The 22,027-nt window shown below is 59.2% G+C and overlaps 1 protein-coding gene across 1 annotated transcript in view; it reads right to left on the reverse strand.

The window, feature by feature from the left end:
* CPNE5 (copine 5) overlaps positions 1-22,027 on the reverse strand; it is a 181,423-nt gene that overhangs the window by 17,079 nt on the left and 142,317 nt on the right. The window contains exons 15-18 of the mRNA XM_075910080.2: positions 20,936-20,982; positions 19,833-20,014; positions 18,591-18,718; positions 17,903-18,005 (exon numbers count right to left, since the gene is read on the reverse strand). Of these exons, the coding sequence (XP_075766195.1) occupies positions 17,903-18,005; positions 18,591-18,718; positions 19,833-20,014; positions 20,936-20,982 (460 nt within the window). The remainder of the gene's footprint in view (positions 1-17,902; positions 18,006-18,590; positions 18,719-19,832; positions 20,015-20,935; positions 20,983-22,027) is intronic.

Raw genomic sequence — 22,027 nt, forward strand, 5'->3', positions numbered from 1 at the left:
TGGGGGGGACTCCTGATTCACCCCAGTGTGAATGAGCGGAGCCGGGATCAATGGGGGGGGGACACTCCAGATTCCCCTCAGTGTGAATGAGCGGGGAGCTGGTTACTCCTGATTTGCAGAGCCAGCTGCGTTGCTCCTGATTGATGCCGGGTTGCCAGGCAGCAGACGCAGGCGCTCCTCCTCCTTCTCCTCCTCCTCCTCCTCCTTCTCCTCCTTCTCCTCTTTTATCCTGGCCCAGCAGCCTCGCTAGGTGTCACTGTGGCTCCACGAGCTCCACTCCTGGCTGCTGGGCCAGGGATGCCGGGATTCCATTCCCATGCCAGGCTGAGCCCTGGTCTGACCTGACACGGCCCTATGGCCTGGGGGGCGTCTGGGCGGCGCTGCTGGCAGGTTGGCACAGGGAGCCTCACGCAGACATGCACCTCCCATTGGAGGACGCGGGCTGTGCCCAGAGACTCTCTGTCTCTATCTTAGTCTCGAAGGTGCTACAGGACAACTTGGTTTTTAATGCTACAGCAGTGTCCTTCCTGCCGTGGCCGGCCCGCCACGTGCCTGAGGGTCTCTGGAGTGCAGCCTTGCCCTCAGGAGCTCATGCGCTGGGTCTAGGCTCTCAGGAGCGGTGCTGCTACGGTGCGCACTGCCCAGGGCTGGGGCCTGGCCATGTCCTGCCCTGACTCAAAGCCAGTTGCTGCAAAGAGCCATTTCCTAACACTGCTGGCTGGTGGGGCAGTGAGAGCCTTGACTTCGCTGCTGGCAGCCACAACGCAGCGCGGTAACACAACTGTCCTTGCACAAAATGTCCCTTCCTCCCTTGGGTGGTGCAGGGTGTCAGTGCCGGACCTGCGCTCCAGAGACAGCTGCATCTGCAGGGCGCTGCATGTATGGCACACGCCAGCTGCTCCGATATCCTGGGGTGAAAGATGGCATGTGCCCATAACCAGGGCTTTTTTGTGACGGTACTGCCCGGCACGCAGCACTGGCACCTCCAGACACGGCACGGTACTGCCCGGCACGCAGTACTGGCACCTCCAGACACGGCACGGTACTGCCTGGCACGCAGTACTGGCACCTCCAGACACGGCACGGTACCGCCCGGCACGCAGCACTGGCACCTCCAGACACGGCACGGTACCGCCCGGCACGCAGCACTGGCACCTCCAGACACGGCACGGTACCGCCCGGCACGCAGCACTGGCACCTCCAGACACGGCACGGTACCGCCCGGCACGCAGCACTGGCACCTCCAGACACGGCACGGTACCGCCCGGCACGCAGTACTGGCACCTCCAGACACGGCACGGTACCGCCCGGCACGCAGCACTGGCACCTCCAGACACGGTACGGTACCGCCCGGCACGCAGCACTGGCACCTCCAGACACGGCACGGTACCGCCCGGCACGCAGAACTGGCACCTCCAGACACGGCACGGTACCGCCCGGCACGCAGCACTGGCACCTCCAGACACGGCACGGTACCGCCCGGCACGCAGCACTGGCACCTCCAGACACGGCACGGTACCGCCCGGCACGCAGCACTGGCACCTCCAGACACGGAACGGTACCGCCCGGCACGCAGCACTGGCACCTCCACACACGGTACGGTACCGCCTGGCACGCAGTACTGGCACCTCCACACACGGTACGGTACCGACCGGCACGCAGTACTGGCACCTCCAGACACGGTATGGTACCGACCGGCACGCATTACTGGCACCTCCAGACACGGTACGGTACCGCCCGGCACGCAGTACTGGCACCTCCAGACATGGTACGGTACCGCCCGGCACGCAGTACTGACACCTCCAGACACGGTACGGTACCGACCGGCACGCAGTACTGGCACCTCCAGACACGGTACGGTACCGACCGGCATGCAGTACTGGCACCTCCAGACACGGTACGGTACCGCCCGGCACGCAGTACTGGCACCTCCAGACACGGCACGGGACTGACCGGCACGCAGTACTGACACCTCCAGACACGGTACGGTACTGACCGGCACGCAGTACTGGCACCTCCAGACACGGCACGGGACTGACCGGCACGCAGTACTGACACCTCCAGACACGGTACGGTACTGACCGGCACGCAGCACTGACACCTCCAGACACGGTACGGTACCGCCCGGCACGCAGTACTGACACCTCCAGACACGGCACGGGACTGACCGGCACGCAGCACTGGCACCTCCAGACACGGTACGGTACTGACCGGCACGCAGCACTGGCACCTCCAGACACGGTACGGTACCGCCCGGCACGCAGTACTGGCACCTCCAGACACGGCACGGGACTGACCGGCACGCAGCACTGGCACCTCCAGACACGGTACGGTACTGACCGGCACGCAGTACTGGCACCTCCAGACACGGTACGGTACTGACCGGCACGCAGCACTGGCACCTCCAGACACGGTACGGTACCGCCCGGCACGCAGCACTGGCACCTCCAGACACGGTACGGTACTGACCGGCACGCAGCACTGGCACCTCCAGACACGGTATGGTTCTGCCCGGTACGCAGTACTGGCACCTCCAGACACAGTACGGTACTGACCGGCACGCAGCACTGGCACCTCCAGACACGGTACGGTACCGCCCGGCACGCAGCACTGGCACCTCCAGACACGGCACGGGACTGACCGGCACGCAGTACTGGCACCTCCAGACACGGTACGGTACTGACCGGCACGCAGCACTGGCACCTCCAGACACGGCACGGGACTGACCGGCACGCAGTACTGGCACCTCCAGACACGGTACGGTACCGCCCGGCACGCAGCACTGGCACGTCCAGACACGGCACGGGACTGACCGGCACGCAGCACTGGCACCTCCAGACACGGCACGGTACTGACCGGCACGCAGTACTGGCACCTCCAGACACGGTACGGTACCGCCCGGCACGCAGCACTGACACCTCCAGACACGGTACGGTACTGACCGGCACGCAGTACTGGCACCTCCAGACACGGTACGGTACCGCCCAGCACGCAGTACTGACACCTCCAGACACGGTACGGTACTCACCTGCACGCAGCACTGGCACCTCCAGACACGGTACGGTACTCACCGGCACGCAGCACTGGCACCTCCAGACACGGTACGGTACCGCCCGGCACGCAGCACTGACACCTCCAGACACGGTACGGTACTCACCGGCACGCAGCACTGGCACCTCCAGACACGGTACGGTACTCACCGGCACGCAGCACTGGCACCTCCAGACACGGTATGGTTCTGCCCGGTACGCAGTACTGGCACCTCCAGACACAGTACGGTACTGACCGGCACGCAGCACTGGCACCTCCAGACACGGTACGGTACCGCCCGGCACGCAGCACTGGCACCTCCAGACACGGCACGGGACTGACCGGCACGCAGTACTGGCACCTCCAGACACGGTACGGTACTGACCGGCACGCAGCACTGGCACCTCCAGACACGGCACGGGACTGACCGGCACGCAGTACTGGCACCTCCAGACACGGTACGGTACCGCCCGGCACGCAGCACTGGCACGTCCAGACACGGCACGGGACTGACCGGCACGCAGCACTGGCACCTCCAGACACGGCACGGTACTGACCGGCACGCAGTACTGGCACCTCCAGACACGGTACGGTACCGCCCGGCACGCAGCACTGACACCTCCAGACACGGTACGGTACTGACCGGCACGCAGTACTGGCACCTCCAGACACGGTACGGTACTGACCGGCACGCAGTACTGACACCTCCAGACACGGTACGGTACTGACCGGCACGCAGCACTGGCACCTCCAGACACGGCACGGGACTGACCGGCTCCCAGCACTGGCACCTCCAGACACGGTACGGTACCGCCCGGCACGCAGTACTGGCACCTCCAGACACGGCACGGGACTGACCGGCACGCAGTACTGGCACCTCCAGACACGGCACGGGACTGACCGGCACGCAGTACTGACACCTCCAGACACGGTACGGTACCGCCCGGCACGCAGCACTGACACCTCCAGACACGGTACGGTACTGACCGGCACGCAGTACTGGCACCTCCAGACACGGCACGGGACTGACCGGCACGCAGTACTGACACCTCCAGACACGGTACGGTACTGACCGGCACGCAGCACTGACACCTCCAGACACGGTACGGTACCGCCCGGCACGCAGTACTGACACCTCCAGACACGGCACGGGACTGACCGGCACGCAGTACTGGCACCTCCAGACACGGTACGGTACTGACCGGCACGCAGCACTGGCACCTCCAGACACGGTACGGTACCGCCCGGCACGCAGCACTGGCACCTCCAGACACGGCACGGGACTGACCGGCACGCAGTACTGGCACCTCCAGACACGGTACGGTACTGACCGGCACGCAGCACTGGCACCTCCAGACACGGCACGGGACTGACCGGCACGCAGTACTGGCACCTCCAGACACGGTACGGTACCGCCCGGCACGCAGCACTGGCACGTCCAGACACGGCACGGGACTGACCGGCACGCAGCACTGGCACCTCCAGACACGGCACGGTACTGACCGGCACGCAGTACTGACACCTCCAGACACGGTACGGTACTGACCGGCACGCAGTACTGACACCTCCAGACACGGTACGGTACTGACCGGCACGCAGTACTGGCACCTCCAGACACGGTACGGTACCGCCCGGCACGCAGTACTGACACCTCCAGACACGATACGGTACTCACCGGCACGCAGCACTGGCACCTCCAGACACGGTACGGTACTCCCCGGCACGCAGCACTGGCACCTCCAGACACGGTACGGTACCGCCCGGCACGCAGCACTGGCACCTCCAGACACGGTACGGTACTGACCGGCACGCAGTACTGACACCTCCAGACACGGTACGGTACTGACCGGCACGCAGCACTGGCACCTCCAGACACGGCACGGGACTGACCGGCTCCCAGCACTGGCACCTCCAGACACGGTACGGTACTGACCGGCACGCAGTACTGGCACCTCCAGACACGGCACGGGACTGACCGGCACGCAGTACTGACACCTCCAGACACGGTACGGTACTGACCGGCACGCAGCACTGACACCTCCAGACACGGTACGGTACCGCCCGGCACGCAGTACTGACACCTCCAGACACGGCACGGGACTGACCGGCACGCAGTACTGGCACCTCCAGACACGGTACGGTACTGACCGGCACGCAGCACTGGCACCTCCAGACACGGTACGGTACCGCCCGGCACGCAGTACTGGCACCTCCAGACATGGCACGGGACTGACCGGCACGCAGCACTGGCACCTCCAGACACGGTACGGTACTGACCGGCACGCAGTACTGGCACCTCCAGACACGGTACGGTACTGACCGGCACGCAGCACTGTCACCTCCAGACACGGTACGGTACCGCCCGGCACGCAGCACTGGCATCTCGAGACACGGTACGGTACTGACCGGCACGCAGCACTGGCACCTCCAGACACGGTACGGTTCTGCCCGGCACGCAGTACTGGCACCTCCAGACACAGTACGGTACTGACCGGCACGCAGCACCTCCAGACACGGTACGGTACCGCCCGGCACGCAGCACTGGCACCTCCAGACACGGCACGGGACTGACCGGCACGCAGTACTGGCACCTCCAGACACGGTACGGTACTGACCGGCACGCAGCACTGGCACCTCCAGACACGGCACGGGACTGACCGGCACGCAGTACTGGCACCTCCAGACACGGTACGGTACCGCCCGGCACGCAGCACTGGCACGTCCAGACACGGCACGGTACCGCCCGGCATGCAGTACTGACACCTCCAGACACGGTACGGTACCGCCGGGCACGCAGCACTGACACCTCCAGACACGGTACGGTACTGACCGGCACGCAGTACTGGCACCTCCAGACACGGTACGGTACTGACCGGCACGCAGCACTGGCACCTCCAGACATGGTACGGTACCGCCCGGCACGCAGCACTGGCACCTCCAGACACGGTACGGTACCGCCCGGCACGCAGCACTGGCACGTCCAGACACGGCACGGTACCGCCCGGCATGCAGTACTGACACCTCCAGACACGGTACGGTACCGCCGGGCATGCAGCACTGACACCTCCAGACACGGTACGGTACTGACCGGCACGCAGTACTGGCACCTCCAGGCACGGTACGGTACTGACCGGCACGCAGCACTGGCACCTCCAGACACGGTATGGTACTGCCCGGCACGCAGTACTGGCACCTCCAGACACGGTACGGTACTGACCGGCACGCAGCACTGGCACCTCCAGACACGGTACGGTACCGCCCGGCACGCAGCACTGGCACCTCCAGACACGGCACGGGACTGACCGGCACGCAGTACTGGCACCTCCAGACACGGTACGGTACCGCCCGGCACGCAGCACTGGCACGTCCAGACACGGCACGGTACCGCCCGGCATGCAGTACTGACACCTCCAGACACGGTACGGTACCGCCGGGCACGCAGCACTGACACCTCCAGACACGGTACGGTACTGACCGGCACGCAGTACTGGCACCTCCAGACACGGTACGGTACTGACCGGCACGCAGCACTGGCACCTCCAGACACGGTACGGTACCGCCCGGCACGCAGCACTGGCACCTCCAGGCACGGTACGGTACTCACCGGCACGTAGTACTGACACCTCCAGACACGGTACGGTACTGACCGGCACGCAGTACTGGCACCTCCAGACACGGTACGGTACTGACCGGCACGCAGCACTGGCACCTCCAGACACGGCACGGTACTGACCGGCACGCAGTACTGGCACCTCCAGACACGGTACGGTACTGACCGGCACGCAGTACTGGCACCTCCAGACACGGTACGGTACTGACCGGCACGCAGCACTGGCACCTCCAGACACGGCACGGTACCGCCCGGCACGCAGTACTGACACCTCCAGACACGGTACGGTACCGCCCGGCACGTAGTACTGACACCTCCAGACACGGCACGGTACTGACCGGCACGCAGCACTGGTACCTCCAGACACGGCACGGGACTGACCGGCACGCAGCACTGGCACCTCCAGACACGGCACGGTACCGCCCGGCACGCAGTACTGACACCTCCAGACACGGCACGGTACTGACCGGCACGCAGTACTGACACCTCGAGACACGGTACGGTACTGACCGGCACGCAGTACTGACACCTCCAGACACGGTACGGTACTGACCGGCACGCAGTACTGACACCTCCAGACACGGTACGGTACCGCCCGGCACGCAGTACTGACACCTCCAGACACGGTACGGTACCGCCCGGCACGCAGTACTGACACCTCCAGACACGGCACGGTACCGCCCGGCACGCAGTACTGGCACCTCCAGACACGGTACGGTACCGCCCGGCACGCAGTACTGACACCTCGAGACACGGTACGGTACTGACCGGCACGCAGTACTGACACCTCCAGACACGGTACGGTACTGACCGGCACGCAGTACTGACACCTCCAGACACGGTACGGTACCGCCCGGCACGCAGTACTGACACCTCCAGACACGGTACGGTACTGACCGGCACGCAGTACTGGTACCTCCAGACACGGCACGGTACCGCCCGGCACGCAGTACTGACACCTCCAGACACGGTACGGTACTGACCGGCACGCAGCACTGACACCTCCAGACACGGTACGGTACCGCCCGGCACGCAGCACTGGCACCTCCAGACACGGTACGGTACTGACCGGCACGCAGCACTGGCACCTCCAGACACGGTACGGTACCGCCCGGCACGCAGCACTGGCACCTCCAGACACGGTACGGTACCGCCCGGCACGCAGCACTGGCACCTCCAGACACGGTACGGTACCGCCCGGCACGCAGTACTGACACCTCCAGACACGGCACGGTACTGCCCGGCACGCAGTACTGGCACCTCCAGACACGGCACGGGACTGACCGGCACGCAGCACTGGCACCTCCAGACACGGTACGGTACTGACCGGCACGCAGTACTGGCACCTCCAGACACGGTACGGTACTGACCGGCACGCAGTACTGACACCTCCAGACACGGTACGGTACTGACCGGCACGCAGTACTGACACCTCCAGACACGGCACGGTACTGACCGGCACGCAGCACTGGCACCTCCAGACACGGCACGGTACCGCCCGGCACGCAGCACTGGCACCTCCAGACACGGCACGGTACTGACCGGCACGCAGCACTGGCACCTCCAGACACGGTACGGTACCGCCCGGCACGCAGCACTGGCACCTCCAGACACGGCACGGTACTGACCGGCACGCAGTACTGACACCTCCAGACACGGCACGGTACTGCCCGGCACGCAGCACTGACACCTCCAGACACGGTACGGTACTGACCGGCACGCAGTACTGACACCTCCAGACACGGTACGGTACTGACCGGCACGCAGCACTGGCACCTCCAGACACGGTACGGTACTGACCGGCACGCAGTACTGGCACCTCCAGACACGATACCAGCACCTTCAGTCAGAGCTCAACAACTTTTCCCCTGGAGTACCAGCACTTTTTTTTTTTTTATTTTTTTACAAAAAAAGCGCAGCCCGTAACACTCCAGGCTAAATCCCCATGCAACTACTCACAATGGAGCCGAATTTGGTCACGTGCTTATTGTGCTGGGCTTCTAAGCTTAGGACTGGGGAATCCAGGCCCAGATTTTCAGCTCCCGTGGAGCTAACCTGATTTACATCCGCCGAGGATCTGGCTCTCCCTCTTTCTCCGGGCTGGGCTTTCTTGCCACCACAAGGAGCAAGTTGAGTAACTGGGCAATTCATTTTACTTGCAAGAATTTTTCCCATCAGGATTAGTTCTCCAAGTAAGTGCAGCTGCCGCAGGCAGGGGAACACAGATAGCTTCTCCTCTTCTGTTTTCCCTTTATTAGGTCAAGTGCTGCTCATTTGCACATTAACAAGCTTTCTGCTGCTCACTCCCTGAATCCAGGAGAGCTGTGCTGGCTACTTGCAAATGAGCTGGCTGTCATGTAATTGGTTGTGGCAGCAGAAAATCGTATTGACCCCCTGTGATTTCCACGCTGTCTCTCCAATTCCTTCAGGCCCCCCATCTTTTATGGACCTCACTCGCTGCTTTATCATCCCATCCTCTCCTCCTTGTCCTTCCCTCCCAGCAAGCTTGCCATTAAATGCAGCACTAATTGCCAGAGCGCTCTGCTGGCGCTGCTCGCTGTCACACCAGGACGTGAGATTTTATAGCACTTCTCGGCAAGTCAGCACTTCCAAGGATCCCCCAAGTGCGTCACGAAGCTGGGGCAGTGGACGGGGGGAAGGAGACCTGGCTGACCCCCCCTTTTCAGACTTGCCACAAGGCTTTAACCGAGCACCAAGTGGCCGGTCTGAAAGTGGAGTCGGCAGGGCTGAGAGGGTGTCGTGGATCCGAATCTGGGCAGAGACAGAGAACGGCGCTTCTTCCCCGGGCTAAGGACGGACCCCAGGGCTGTGTCTAGACTGCACCCCTTTTCCGGAAAAGGGATGCAAATTAGACACATCGCAATTGCAAATGAAGCGGGGATTTAAATCCCCCCCGCTTCATTTGCATAAACATGGCTGCTGCTTTTTTTCCGGCTCGGAGCTTTGCCAGAAAAAAGCGCCAGTCTAGACGCGGATCTTTCGGAAAATAAAGCCTTTTCCGAAAGATCCCTTATTCCTGATTTTAAGAGGGAAAAGGCTTTATTTTCCGAAAGATCCGCGTCTAGACTGGCGCTTTTTTCTGGCAAAGCTCCGAGCCGGAAAAAAGCGGCAGCCATGTTTATGCAAATGAAGCGGGGAAGATTTAAATCCCCGCTTCATTTGCAATTGCGATGTGTCTAATTTGCATCCCTTGTACGGAAAAGGGGTGCAGTCTAGACACAGCCCAGGGGTCCTAGCTCACTGGCTTCTGGCCTAAACTTTGGTCCCCTCTGAATGCGGGCGCAGACATGGATAGCCCAGGCCCCCATTCCCTCTGACCCAGCCATCACCACGCAAGCCCAGCCCAGGGATTTCTGTGGGAATTAGGAACTGAAATTCTTTGGAGGATCTGGGCTCCACCCCTCCCAGAGTTGGGCTGAGACCCCTGAACCCAGCCCTGAGCTCTAAATACAAGCCACTGGGCTGCCTACAGCAGCCCTAACGACCCAGGTCACCTGCCCCCAGCGGGTCAGCATGGGATGCCTGGCTGGCTGCCCTTCCAAGCACGTCCAGGAACGCGGGGATGGAGACACGAGAGGCGGGAGGTCAAACCCTCCTTTGCATGTGGTGCATATCACCACCTAGCTAGGCACTGAACACGCCTGATGCGCTCGCCGGGAACCGGCTCAGTGCTGGCAGAGCCAGAGGAGGGAGCTAATCCTGGCACAGCAGTGTGGGGCCCAGGGCTGGGAACAGCAGAGGGGGCTGCCTGGCAGAATCACAGTCCACTGGGTACCACAGCAGAAGGGGAGCCCAGGATCTGATAACAAGGATGGGGGCAGGGTGGCAGCCTCAAGCCGCATGGGCAGAACCGGTGGAGGCAGCATCTGCCTGCAATACCCGCATCTCTGGGACTCTCGGGTTCTCCTCTTCACCAGCCTGGAAATGGAGGTAGAGGCAGAAACATGGCTCAGCTGGCTGGCTTCTGGAGAATCTAATAACAAGTGTGGCCGACCTGACATTGGCTCTGACTCTGACAGCTCCAACAGAGGCTCCGGGAGGCATCCGAACGGAACCCATTGGCTAGTGCGCCGGGCATGGGAGAGCCACTGGCTGCTAGCCCTGAGTCGATCAGAGTGATCATTGCGCATTTCAGCCAAAGGCCGCTCAGGCTGAACTATTTTAGGCAAAGGTGGCATGAGGCCAGCTCTTCTCTTCTCCCTGCTACCTGGCTCAAAGGGGTCTGTCATTCGAATCAGTTCTAGACAGGAACATCATCGCACTGCACCCTCCTCATTGGGCAATCAGGCCCCCAACAGCTGCTTTGCTTCATGTGTCGCTAACCCTGGGCAGCCCGGGAGGTTTGAACACTACGGCGGCTAATCCCGCCCATTTTTTATCAGGGGATCTCAAAGCATTTGACAGGCCTGTATCATTATTAAGGCTCCGATTTTGTCATGGAATCCATCACTTTCAGGGACCTTTGTGACATTTTTGCTTCATTCTCCAGCAGTGGGGCTGGAGCTGTCAGGCAGCGCCTCCGCCCAACAGCAAGGTCCCCCTGTAGCCCTGAGCAGTGGGGACCCTCACAGCCCCATGCTGGAGGCCTGGGGGGCCAGCTGCTGCTGTGGGGGGAGGACACCCCAGAGATTCCAGTCCCGTGCGGGGTGGGGCAGAATCCTACAGCTCCTCCACTGCCAAGACCAGAGCCAAGCTGCTGCAGGCAGCCTGTGGTCTCAGCCCCCAAGGGCGGGGCTGTGGAGCTCCAGAAGTGGTCAATGCTGGACCTGTCCCCTTCCCCATGTTCTCAGCATGATTTTTAGCAAAAGTCAGGGACACATGAGTGAATGTTTGGTCACTGCCCGGGAACTGTCCGGGACTTTTGCTAAAAATAACCGTGACAAAATCTTAGCCTTCGTCACTATCCCCTCTTACAGCTGGGGAAACTGAGGCCCAGGGCGATGCTGGGATTTACCCAAGCACACTACCAGGCTTCCAGCACTCTAGCCATGCAACCGCACTGCCCCCTTAGGAACAGCGCGGCCCTCCCGAAACTCTACTGTTCTGCTGTAAGCTGCTCCCCCGAAGCTCACGCAGGCCCCAAACGGGCAAGATTTTGCAAACGGCAGCAGCCCTGAATCTTGATACCGCCCTCCACTGCACCCTCCCCAGAGAGGGGCTGGCCGGACAGCCACCGACGGCGAAAGCCTGGCTAAAAGGAAGACAAAACCAGGACACAACTGCTCTGGACACAGGCTAGGAGAGGGACGGAGCACAGATGATTAAAGCTCTGGGGGAAGGGGGGGGGGGGTCCTCTGGCTGGGAGCTCGTAACGGGAGGAAGGCTTGAGATGAGCAGCGAGGCTAACGAAATGCAGCAGCACAATCTATCACAGGAGGATGGGGTTCCACGCTGAGTCTTGGCTGAGGTGCTGCCATCAACTATCTGCCTAATCAATGGCTTATAATAGCAGCAGCAGCTGCTCCAGGATTCCTGCAGGAAACACCTTAATTGGGAGCAGGAATCAGACCAGGGTGGCTGAGCTGACAAGCAGTCAGGCTGTGGAGCTCCCAGCTACGGTATAGCCCTGAGGCACAGCAAGGCTGGTTTTGAAAGAGCAGTGAAGTAATTGTGAGCACTAGTCAGGAGAATGGGGGAAGTGAACTTCCTGATGCAGGGCTCTCCTGATGTTCAGAGGGGTCAAAGGGATGTCCCTCCGGCCGTGCACTCTAGGGCTGTGTCTAGACTGGCCAGTTTTTCTGGAAAATCAGCCGCTTTTCCGGAAAAACTTGCCAGCTGTCTACATTGGCCACTTGAATTTCCGCAAAAGCACTGACTTCCTACTGTAAGAAATCAGTGCTTCTTGCGGAAATACTATGCTGCTCCCGTTCGGGCAAAAGTCCCTTTTGCGCAAAACTTTTGCGCAAAAGGGCCAGTGTAGACAGGTCAGATTTGTTTTCCACAAAAAAGCCCCGATCGCGAAAATGGCGATTGGAGCTGTTTTGCGGAAAAGCGCGTCTAGATTGGCACGGACGCTTTTCCACAAACAGTGCTTTTGCGGAAAAGCGTCTGTGCCAATCTAGACGCTCTGTTCCAAAAATGCTTTTAACAGAAAAGTTTTTCGTTAAAAGCATTTCCAGAAAATCATGCCAGTGTAGACGCAGCCTAGGGGTGACGAACAGCAGGAGGGTCCTTTATAAAGTGTTCTAGATGGAAGGCCCATGGGAAAGTTACACCAATAGCCCTTGACTCTCTTCAATCTCTTCTCACTAAGGGATCCGTAGGAGGCCTGTCAAGCAATTCAAAACATTAACGCTGCGTCTAGACTGGCATGATTTTGCGGAAATACTTTTAACAGAAAAGTTTTTCCGTTAAAAGTATTTCCGCAAAAGCGCGTCTAGATTGGCACGGATGCTCTTGCGCAAAAAGTTCTCACACAAAAACTCTTTTGCGGAAGAGTTCTTCTGCAAAAACTCAGGAGCGTCAGAGTTCTGGCACAAGCAGCCCTGATTTTACACATTAGAACATCAGTTTATTTGCGCAAGAACACGCGGCCCGTGTAGACAGGCAGCAAGTTTTTGCGCAAGAGCGTCCGCTTTTGCGTGAGATCGCACTAGTGTAGACACAGCCCCAAAGTGTGTCCCATCCCCACTCCTCCCCCACCCTCCCGCTGCAAATCAGCTGTTTGGGGCATTCTGCAAGTGCTGGGAGGGAGGAGTAGGAGTTGGTCAGCGAGAGACATAGGGCAGAGCATGGCTGCTGGTGGGTGCTCTGTACCCACTGGTATTTCCTGGCAAGTGCGCCAGCCCTGGAGTATCAAGCGACGGAGCCTATGAGCTGAGGATCTGGCCTGTAATTGCTTTGTTAAATGTAAGGGGCTCCATTCCTCACTTTCTCATGCTCACGTTAATCAGAAGTCACTTGACCAGGCCTGATTTCCACCCCCCCAGTGTAAATCAGGAGTGACTCCACCAAGCCTGATTCCCCATCTCTCACACCTGTGTCAATCAGGAGTCACTCAGTTGGGCGTATAGACTAACTGAAGTGTCGGAGCATAAGCTTTGGTGGGCAAAGACCCCCTTCGTCAGATGCACGTACTTATGCTCCGACACTCCGGTTAGTCTATAAGGTGCCACAGGACTCCTCGCCGCTTTTGCAGATTCAGACTAACACGGCTCCCCCTCTGAGACTTGTCAGTTGGGCTTGATTCTCTTCTCGCTCCACGTAAATCCAGGGTAAAGCCACTGAAGTCTGTGGTGATACAATGGTGACATGTGGTGTAGATGAGAGGGGACCCCGGTGGCCGGGCAGCATGTGGATACTAAGTGTGCTCACTGCCAGAGATCAATGGATGCCCAGGCAGGTGGACTTAGCCCCTGGTGGGGTGGCAAGGAGGAAAAGGAAACTGATCAAACAAAAAGCTTCTGCACATTGAAACCTGGAGTCTGCAAATCTCACAGCAAATGAAAATCTTTCAGCAGTGAAGGCAACTGAGGAAATATTGGAAGACAGAGAAGCCGCCCACGCAGAGGGAGAGGGAGTTTTTTTATTTCCCCTTTGCAATTCTAATAGTGAAATGAGCAACGTAATTGAGATGAACTATCTCCTGGCTGGATTGAGTTAGCAATGCCTCAGCCGCATCCCAGGGACTTTAGCAGATATATTAAAAAATGAGCAAACAAATGGAAAGTCCTATTCTTCCAGACAGAAGCCAAATTACTTGAGTAAGAACCTGAAAAATGTGTTTCTATCCATCTGCCTGCCATCCTAGCTGCCTATTCATCCATCTCTCCATCCACCCTTATATTTAGCCACCACCCTATTGTTTTATCTTCCCATCCTCGCTTCCTTTCTAGCTACTGATCAGCCTACTGATCTACCTAGCAATCTGTCAAGGCATTTCTACCACTCCTGTTCCCACAGTAACTGAAAAACAGATGCAGGGTCCCTCGTTAGCAGCAATAAGGCAATCCCTTCTGTTTCTACATGAACAGATGTTTGCTGTCAGTGCCCAGCATTACTTCTGAGCAAAGAGGAAACTGTCATGTTGCCACTTGTTAGTTGGTAGAAGGGCCTGGCGATCCTGTGTCACTGGGAAGGGCTGTCCCCTTGCAGGGCACCCACATGCTCTGAGTCATAACCCCACAGAACTCATGGACCTGCGTGATCACAGTCTGACCTCCTGCACGTTGCAGGCCACAGGCCCTCCCCCACCCACTCCTGTAAGAGACCCCAGTCCTCTGGCTGAGTTGCTGATGTCCTCAAATCCGGGTTTAAAGACAGCACGTGACAGAGGCTCCACCGTTGACACTAGTTCAAACCTGCGAGTGACTCGTGCCCCTGCTGCAGAAGATGGAACCCTCCCCCGCCAGGGTCCGCCAATCTCACATGTGGGAAAAATTTGCTCCTGGTGCCAAATGTGGGGATCAGTTAGACCCTGAGCATGTGGGCAAGACCCAGCAGCCGCAACCCTGGGAAAGAATTTGCTGTAGTAGCTCAGAGCCCTCCCCAGCTAGGATCCCATCACTGGCCACTAAAGATAGTGACTACTAGCAGTCAGAAGAGTGGCAGCATATCATTGGAAGTATCGTGCAGTCTCATTCTGCCTAGGCTTCCTCCTCCTAGCTGAGCTATTTGTGGGGTGTCCCGTGAGGATCCATGTCCCAAAGTCCCTCTGCCCAGAGCACCAGCCCTGCCTCCCTTATGCCCAGAGTGGGGAGCACCCCATATCTGCCACAATAAATCCACAGAACTCAGCCATCCTTGCCAAAGCAGGTTCCAACATCTGCAGAAAGCCTGGGCAAACAGCTGAGCCCCAACAACCTGCTCCCATCACACAGGACTGCACCACAACAGGCCCCTTCTGTGTATCTGAGCCCAATCGCGCAGTCCTTAATCAGCCTCTGTTCTTAGAAGACAGTAAAAATGGAGTGAGGAGTGAGGAGTCATCACAGGGCCCAAACAAGAAGAGGTGTCTGATGACAGCTCTCCAGGAGACACACACAGAACATACGCTCCCTGTCAAGAGGAATTCACAGCACACTTCGCTCCCAAATGGACCGATCTCATGAAAGCAGCCCAGGCGTGTCAGTTCACATGACAGTACAGGGAGGCGTGTCTTTAGATCTGCAAAGCCTCACAATAGGCTTGATCAACAGATGAGTAACTCAGTTGCCTGGGATGCTACGGTGCATGTGAGGGCGGGCGAGCTGCGGAGCCGAGGTACCAAGAACAGTTTTCTGCCAAGTTCTCCAGTCGACCAATGACAAACTGATGGGACCCCCTGGAACACTTGCAACATGGCAGAGGACACGTCCCAAGAAAGAGGCGGCTTGTGTGCCAATGGCAGGTATCCAAGTATTTCACAAGGGCACAAACGGCTGCGCTCGCCAGCTAAGGTGACCTGAGACTAAAGGAACACGAGCATGTGCCTGCACACACATGTACGCACACACACTGCCTCTCAGTGCGCTCTCGCATGCTGCACTGCTCTACAAAATAGCATCTCCCCCGAGGCTGGCCCTGCGCAGCATGTGGTCACAGCACACAGCCGTCAGCTACACATCTGCAGGGAGCAGGCGTTTGACAGAACCGTTTGACAGAGATTTGCGGGAAGGTCATTCTGCATGAGGCTAGAAGCCAAGTGGCACCTGGTGCAATAACAAGGGGCAAAGGCTTAAACATTCCCAGTGAGGCGAGAGGGACATCACAGGAATGAGGGGACTTGTTTTTAGCTCCGCACAGGAGCCAGCCTCCGAGTGTATCTGCCTTTGACATCCCTGGGCTTTAGCTTCCAACACCTCCCCCAGACGGACCTCATCAGGGCCATTCTAGCTGCGCCAGGAGAGCTGTGAGTTCGGATGCACTGGCGCCATCTCCAATTTCTGTCAGAGAAGGCGAGACAGCCCCGCACGGCTCTGTTGCTCATCACGAATGGAGCTGATAGGTTCACATGTTTCACAATGGGCATCGACCCTCATGGCCTGCTCCGTCCTTACCACACAAGAGCACAGGAGGACGCGCAAGTGGTTTCTAGCCACAGCTATAAAAGAGGTGTCCCGGAGCTGAGCCGTCATGCTGATGGCTTCGCCCTGCGTGTGAGCTAGCAGGACTCGTTGCCTGGATGTGTTTGCTCTCTACAAGCCGGTCCCTTAGTAACATGGCTCGATTCTGATTCTTATCCCCATCGCCTGAGTGCACAGGGACAGACCCTCAGAAGGTGTAAATCAGCATAGCTCCATGGAAACCAATGGAGATGTGCGGATTTACACCGGCTGAGATGCCTTTCACCCTCTGGATACAGTATTCAGAGCTGTAGGCCCCTCTGACTTGCACCTATCCCATAATAAGAGCTACAATAACAACTTGCAGATGAGTAAGTGCATCCGTCATACCGTCGTCACTGCAGCTCTACAGTCCACAGCTGCTTGCCGGGAGACAATGCCTGACAGAAAGCAGAGGAAGGCTGTTTTGCTTCCCCCAGAAGCAAACGCACTTCTCACACCTGTCATGCAAATGAACGAGCCTGAATCAGCTACATCTGGCCACACTACCAAGGGTTTCTCCATTTTTATAGGACACTGTCCAGCAGCCATTAATCAGGACTGACAAACGACCAGTCCTCTACTGGTAAATGTCACAGCAGCCAGTGTGGTACTGCCCCGACTGAACAAAACACCAGTTCCCAACACAGCTGTGCCCCCGCCCTCCCGACACAGAGCAGGACTGGGGCTCCGTTAGGGTTTGTGGCTGATGCTGTGAGGCACCAGGGCTTGAACAGTCCTGTGCACTGGTTCGAGTCATAGGTGGTCAGGCTGGTGAGCTTCTGCCCATCAGCTGTTTGACAGGTGGCTGGTGCGCGCTCGTTGATTTTTCTGTGGGGCCTCCTGCCCCAGAGCACCCCTGGAGTCGGCGTTGGTGGGCAAGGGAAAAGGCTGGTGCTTCCGACTGTGCCCTTCAGTGGGCGTGGGGGGGAGGGGGAACAGAGCAAGTCCTCAGGCTGTGATAACTGAGCTCTCCGGTGCCTGGGGCATTGCACTGCCCCGACAGAACGCAGGGACCCTCTGGAGACAGGCTAATCTAGAACCCAGGTCTCTCCACCCGAGGTTGGCCAGAGCGTGACAAACTCATTGGGATGCTGCATAAGCCCTCAGCCTGCAACAGCTGCTTGCTCAGCGCTATTGTCTGTCCTGGCGAGGTGCCCTCGGGCAGACATCGGCATGCTGGGCTGGACAGCAGGTGAGCGGAGCCCCTGCTACTCACGCTGACGATGGCTTCCTTCGTCTGGGCCATGTCCGATATCACCCCGTCCGTGATGATCAGCAGCACGAAGTACTGGGAGCCGTCCTGCTCCGCGGCGGCGTACCTGCACGGGGAGCATAGGCTGAGAGGATGGCTGGTGGGGGTGCAGAGTGTGTTGGGGTAGGGCGCTCCGAGCCAACGGCCAACCTCCCCGGGTAGCTCCGGTGACCCTGCAGGGAATGTGTCCCCCGTTCCGCAGTTCAGAGCAGCCTCTCCAATGTCCCAGTTTGGGAGACTCATGGGATGAGTCCCCCTCCTCTCCCTGTCCCCAAAGGTAACCTCCAGTCCCACTGTCCCCCAGGGGCCACGCCGGCTCTCCAGAGCTCCGGGCTGCGTCCCTGCTCAGCCAGACCAGGATCCTCCTGGGAGTAAAAGAGAGACCTGGGCACGTCCCTGCTAATCCAGTATCAGGGGCTAGAAGGGAGCCTTGACCCATGCTCCAGACCTCTGGCTTGAGACAGGAACACCTGGATCGGACCCAGCCATGGAGGATCCACCGCCCCGGCTAGGTCGTTCCCAGCTCTGGTGTCTAGCAACCATCTCCTGACTCTTGCTGCTCTATTTAAACACCAGCAGAACTCTCCGGCAGGCGTGCCGCCAGGGAGGGGTGAGAGCACGCATGGCCGTGGGAGGTACCAGCTTCACATACCTGGCCACATGGTTGACCACTGGGGCGAAGTTAGTGGGGCCGTACAGCTGGACAGTCTTGAGGCTCTGGTGGTAGGCGTCTAGGATGCCCTCGATGCCACTGCAGGCAGGGTTGTCGGGGTCACCATTCTGAGAGAGGGACGAAAGGCCGTGAGGGGGGCTCCCAACAGGGGAGTGATTCCCCATCCCCCACTTGTATTTCCCAGAGCCCTGCACGGAGCACTGGCCGGAGGGTCCAGAGACATGTGAAACGTCCCCACAGCGCTGGGAGGAGCCACCCGAAGGGGTGAACTCACAGGGGCCACAGAGGAGCCACGAGGGTCACACTTAGCACTTGTGCAGTGCTGTCAAATCGCATCAAAGCACCATCAGCCCATGTTCCTGGAGGGGAAACTGAGGCACAGAACAGGGACATGGCTTATCCAAGGACAGAGTGCAACCGTGAGCTGGGTACAGAACCCAGGGGTCCCGGGCCTGGCACTGAGAAAGCTCCCTTTTCTGGGATACCAGAGGTACGCTGGAATAGCAACGCCGCGCCCGAGGAAAGGCGGGCGCGTGCTTTCGCTGTCCCTGTAAACCTTGTTTTACGAGGAAGGAGGGATGACTGGAAAGAGCAGGGTTTCCGAAATTCGGCACCGTGTAGATGCGCCGCATTTCGTAAAAGCCTCTTTTGAAAGAAAAGCAGAAACAGACGCACAATGTGCAGTGTGCAACCTGCGAATCTTTCTCCGACTTTTCTTTGTAGTCTAGACGTAGCCTCAGAGGCTGGAGGCCAGGCGCTCGGCTTGTGCGCTCGCACTACACACACCCGTCAGACTTGGGCTGGGCGGGTGCTGGAGCCCAAGTGCCCACCCAGCTGGTTTCAGTGCTGCAGAGCGAGCTGCACTTTCAGGGTCAGGCCCTGGCCCTGGATGGCATGGCAGCCAGACAGCCTGGTGGTCCGGAGAAAGACCCTTCACCTCCGGGCGGGCACTGGATGTCTGAGGATGGTGGGATAGAGGGTCTCTCTATGCCCCGGTCCGCACTCCAGCATGACTTCGGCCTACCTACGCTGGTTGGGGGTGTGACTATCCCACTGCCTGAGTGTTCTGCTGGTGTTACCCCCTCCTACGTGCTGGGCAGACGGCTTCTCAGTGGGGTGGAGCTATTCTGCCGACAGGAGAGCCCAGCGGCACAGCTGCCGAGGCCGGTTTGCGTGCAGACCTGCCCTGCGTGGCGGCGCGATTTGAAGGGGGGGCAGTACCAGGGGGAACTCGTGGGACACATGCCCATCGGGAGGGAGTTTGGCGCCGAACCCGAGCGCGGGGAACATCTTGTCGCTGTCGTAGTCCTGGATGATCTCGCCCACCGCCTTCAGCGCCATGGCGTAGGCGTTGAGCTGGTATGGGTTCATGTAGTGCAGGGAGGTGGATTGCGAGGGGTTGCCTGGCGGAGAGAGAGAAGGGTCATGCAGAGCACGGGCAGCAGTGCACAGCAAAGCAAGGGAGGGGCATGCGTGTGCATCCGCTCAGCTGAGGGTCCAACAGGGCCTGATTCTCACATACACGGCAAGGGAAGTACGGGTCTCCCTGTCACTGCTGGGGGGAACTGACGTTGGAGAGTGAGTGCCTGCTCTAGGGGCAGACTGTACAGCACCTAGCACCGCGGGGGCCTGGGCCAGGGTCGTGGCTCTTAGTCACTGTCCATAATAAATAACACCAGAGAGGTGAGCCCGACCCGCCCTGACTTCCATGGACGTTGTCCTGGATGGCCTGAGAAAAGACCAACCCAAGAGCCAGCATCCAGCTCTCTTCTACGGCCGTAAATGAGGCATAACTCTGCTGAGATCGGTGCAATCATGCTGGGGTCAAACTGCTCGAAATCAGCTGGGAACCAGGCCCAAAGGCAGGTGGGTAGGAATCGTGTTCGCTACCAGAACAAAGCCCCATCTCTTTAAGGAACCCTAACACCTATCAGAGAGAGGCTGAACAAGCGCCCTACAGCCATAAAATAGCCATTGATTTTACAGGACTTCTCAGGGCCGAGTGAGCGTGCAGTAATACCTAATTCGCAGAGGGTTAGTGTTATCAGGGACAGCCCATGAACCTAGGCAAATGTCTAGGGCGCCGCCAGCCTGGGCACCCGATGATGACATCACGGGGTGCCAGGGCGCCCTATGATTACGTCACGGCCATTGACGGCCGTGTAGGTGGGGGCGCCGATCGCGACTTCCACCTAGGGCGCCAGCTGCCGCAGCCGGCCTCAGGCCGCTCCTGAGTGTAACGTGTTGTGTAATCAGCCACTGGCTGTCTTAGCAGAGATGAACGTGGTTCTGGACACGTTCATTAATCCGGCAGGAGAACTCACCATTGGAAGCTGTGAAGTCAATGGCCACTGTGAAATTGATCTGCGTCCTGCAAAGGGGATGGTGACACATCAGAAGTGCCGATTTCACCGCATACTGCTCAGCTCCACCCTCATGTTCCCAACCCTGGAACCCGGGTCCCGGCTCCCTGCGTGACTGGAAGAGCTCAGACCGAGATCCAAATTGTTAAAGGCGATGCTTACTGATTTATGGGTTCATTGATTAACCATCCACATCCCTACCTGGGGCCCAGAGATTCAAAAGGGGCCGGGGCTCTACTGTGGCAGTGGTGGCAGCTGGAGTGCCAGGCCCTTTAAATCGTCGCCAGAGCCCTGCATGGCGCTCCGAGTGGCACTGAGGGCTGGCTGCCCTAACTCTACCCTTTCTGTGAGAGGCCCCATCCCTTCCAGTAGCACAAGCCAGACATCCCTCCCTATGCCCAGGGGCCTAGCGAAGCAATCGGGTAACGGGGGGGGGGACGTTCAGCAGAGTGTGTGAACCCTGGCGTGGCTTGCTTGAATGGATGAGAGGAGAATGAAAGCTGTGGGTCTGATTCTCCTCCCCTGCCGTAAATCAGGAGTAACCCACTGGGCCGAATTCCCCTCTCAGTCCCTCTGGTGTGAATCAGTAGTCCCACTGGGCCCAGTCCTCCCTCATCCCCATGTAAATCAGGAGAGACCTCATTAGAGCCAATTCCCCTCACTCACTCCAGTTTAAATTGGGAGTGTCCCACTGGGGCCAATTCCCCTTCCTTCTGCTGGTGCAAATTGTGAGTAATCCCAGTGGGCCCAACCCCCCTCCCCCACTCTGGTATAAACCAGGAGTAACCCCGCTGAACTCAGCCATGTTACCATAGTGTGAGAGCAGAATCAGCCTCCTTACCTCAAACCCCATCTCCCCTCTTTCCCAGCAGTAGACAGGAGCCCAGCTGCAGCGGGTGCAGGGCTGTCAGGATCAGGGGAGCACTACACCCTATGGCCCAGCTGCAGCGGGTGCAGGGCTGTCTGGATCAGGGGAGCACTACACCCTATGGCCCAGCTGCAGCGGGTGCAGGGCTGTCTGGATCAGGGGAGCACTACACCCTATGGCCCAGC

This window comes from Pelodiscus sinensis, chromosome 27 (assembly GCF_052426305.1).
Source record: "Pelodiscus sinensis isolate ZL-2025 chromosome 27, ASM5242630v1, whole genome shotgun sequence".
NCBI classification, from domain to species: Eukaryota; Metazoa; Chordata; order Testudines; family Trionychidae; genus Pelodiscus; species Pelodiscus sinensis.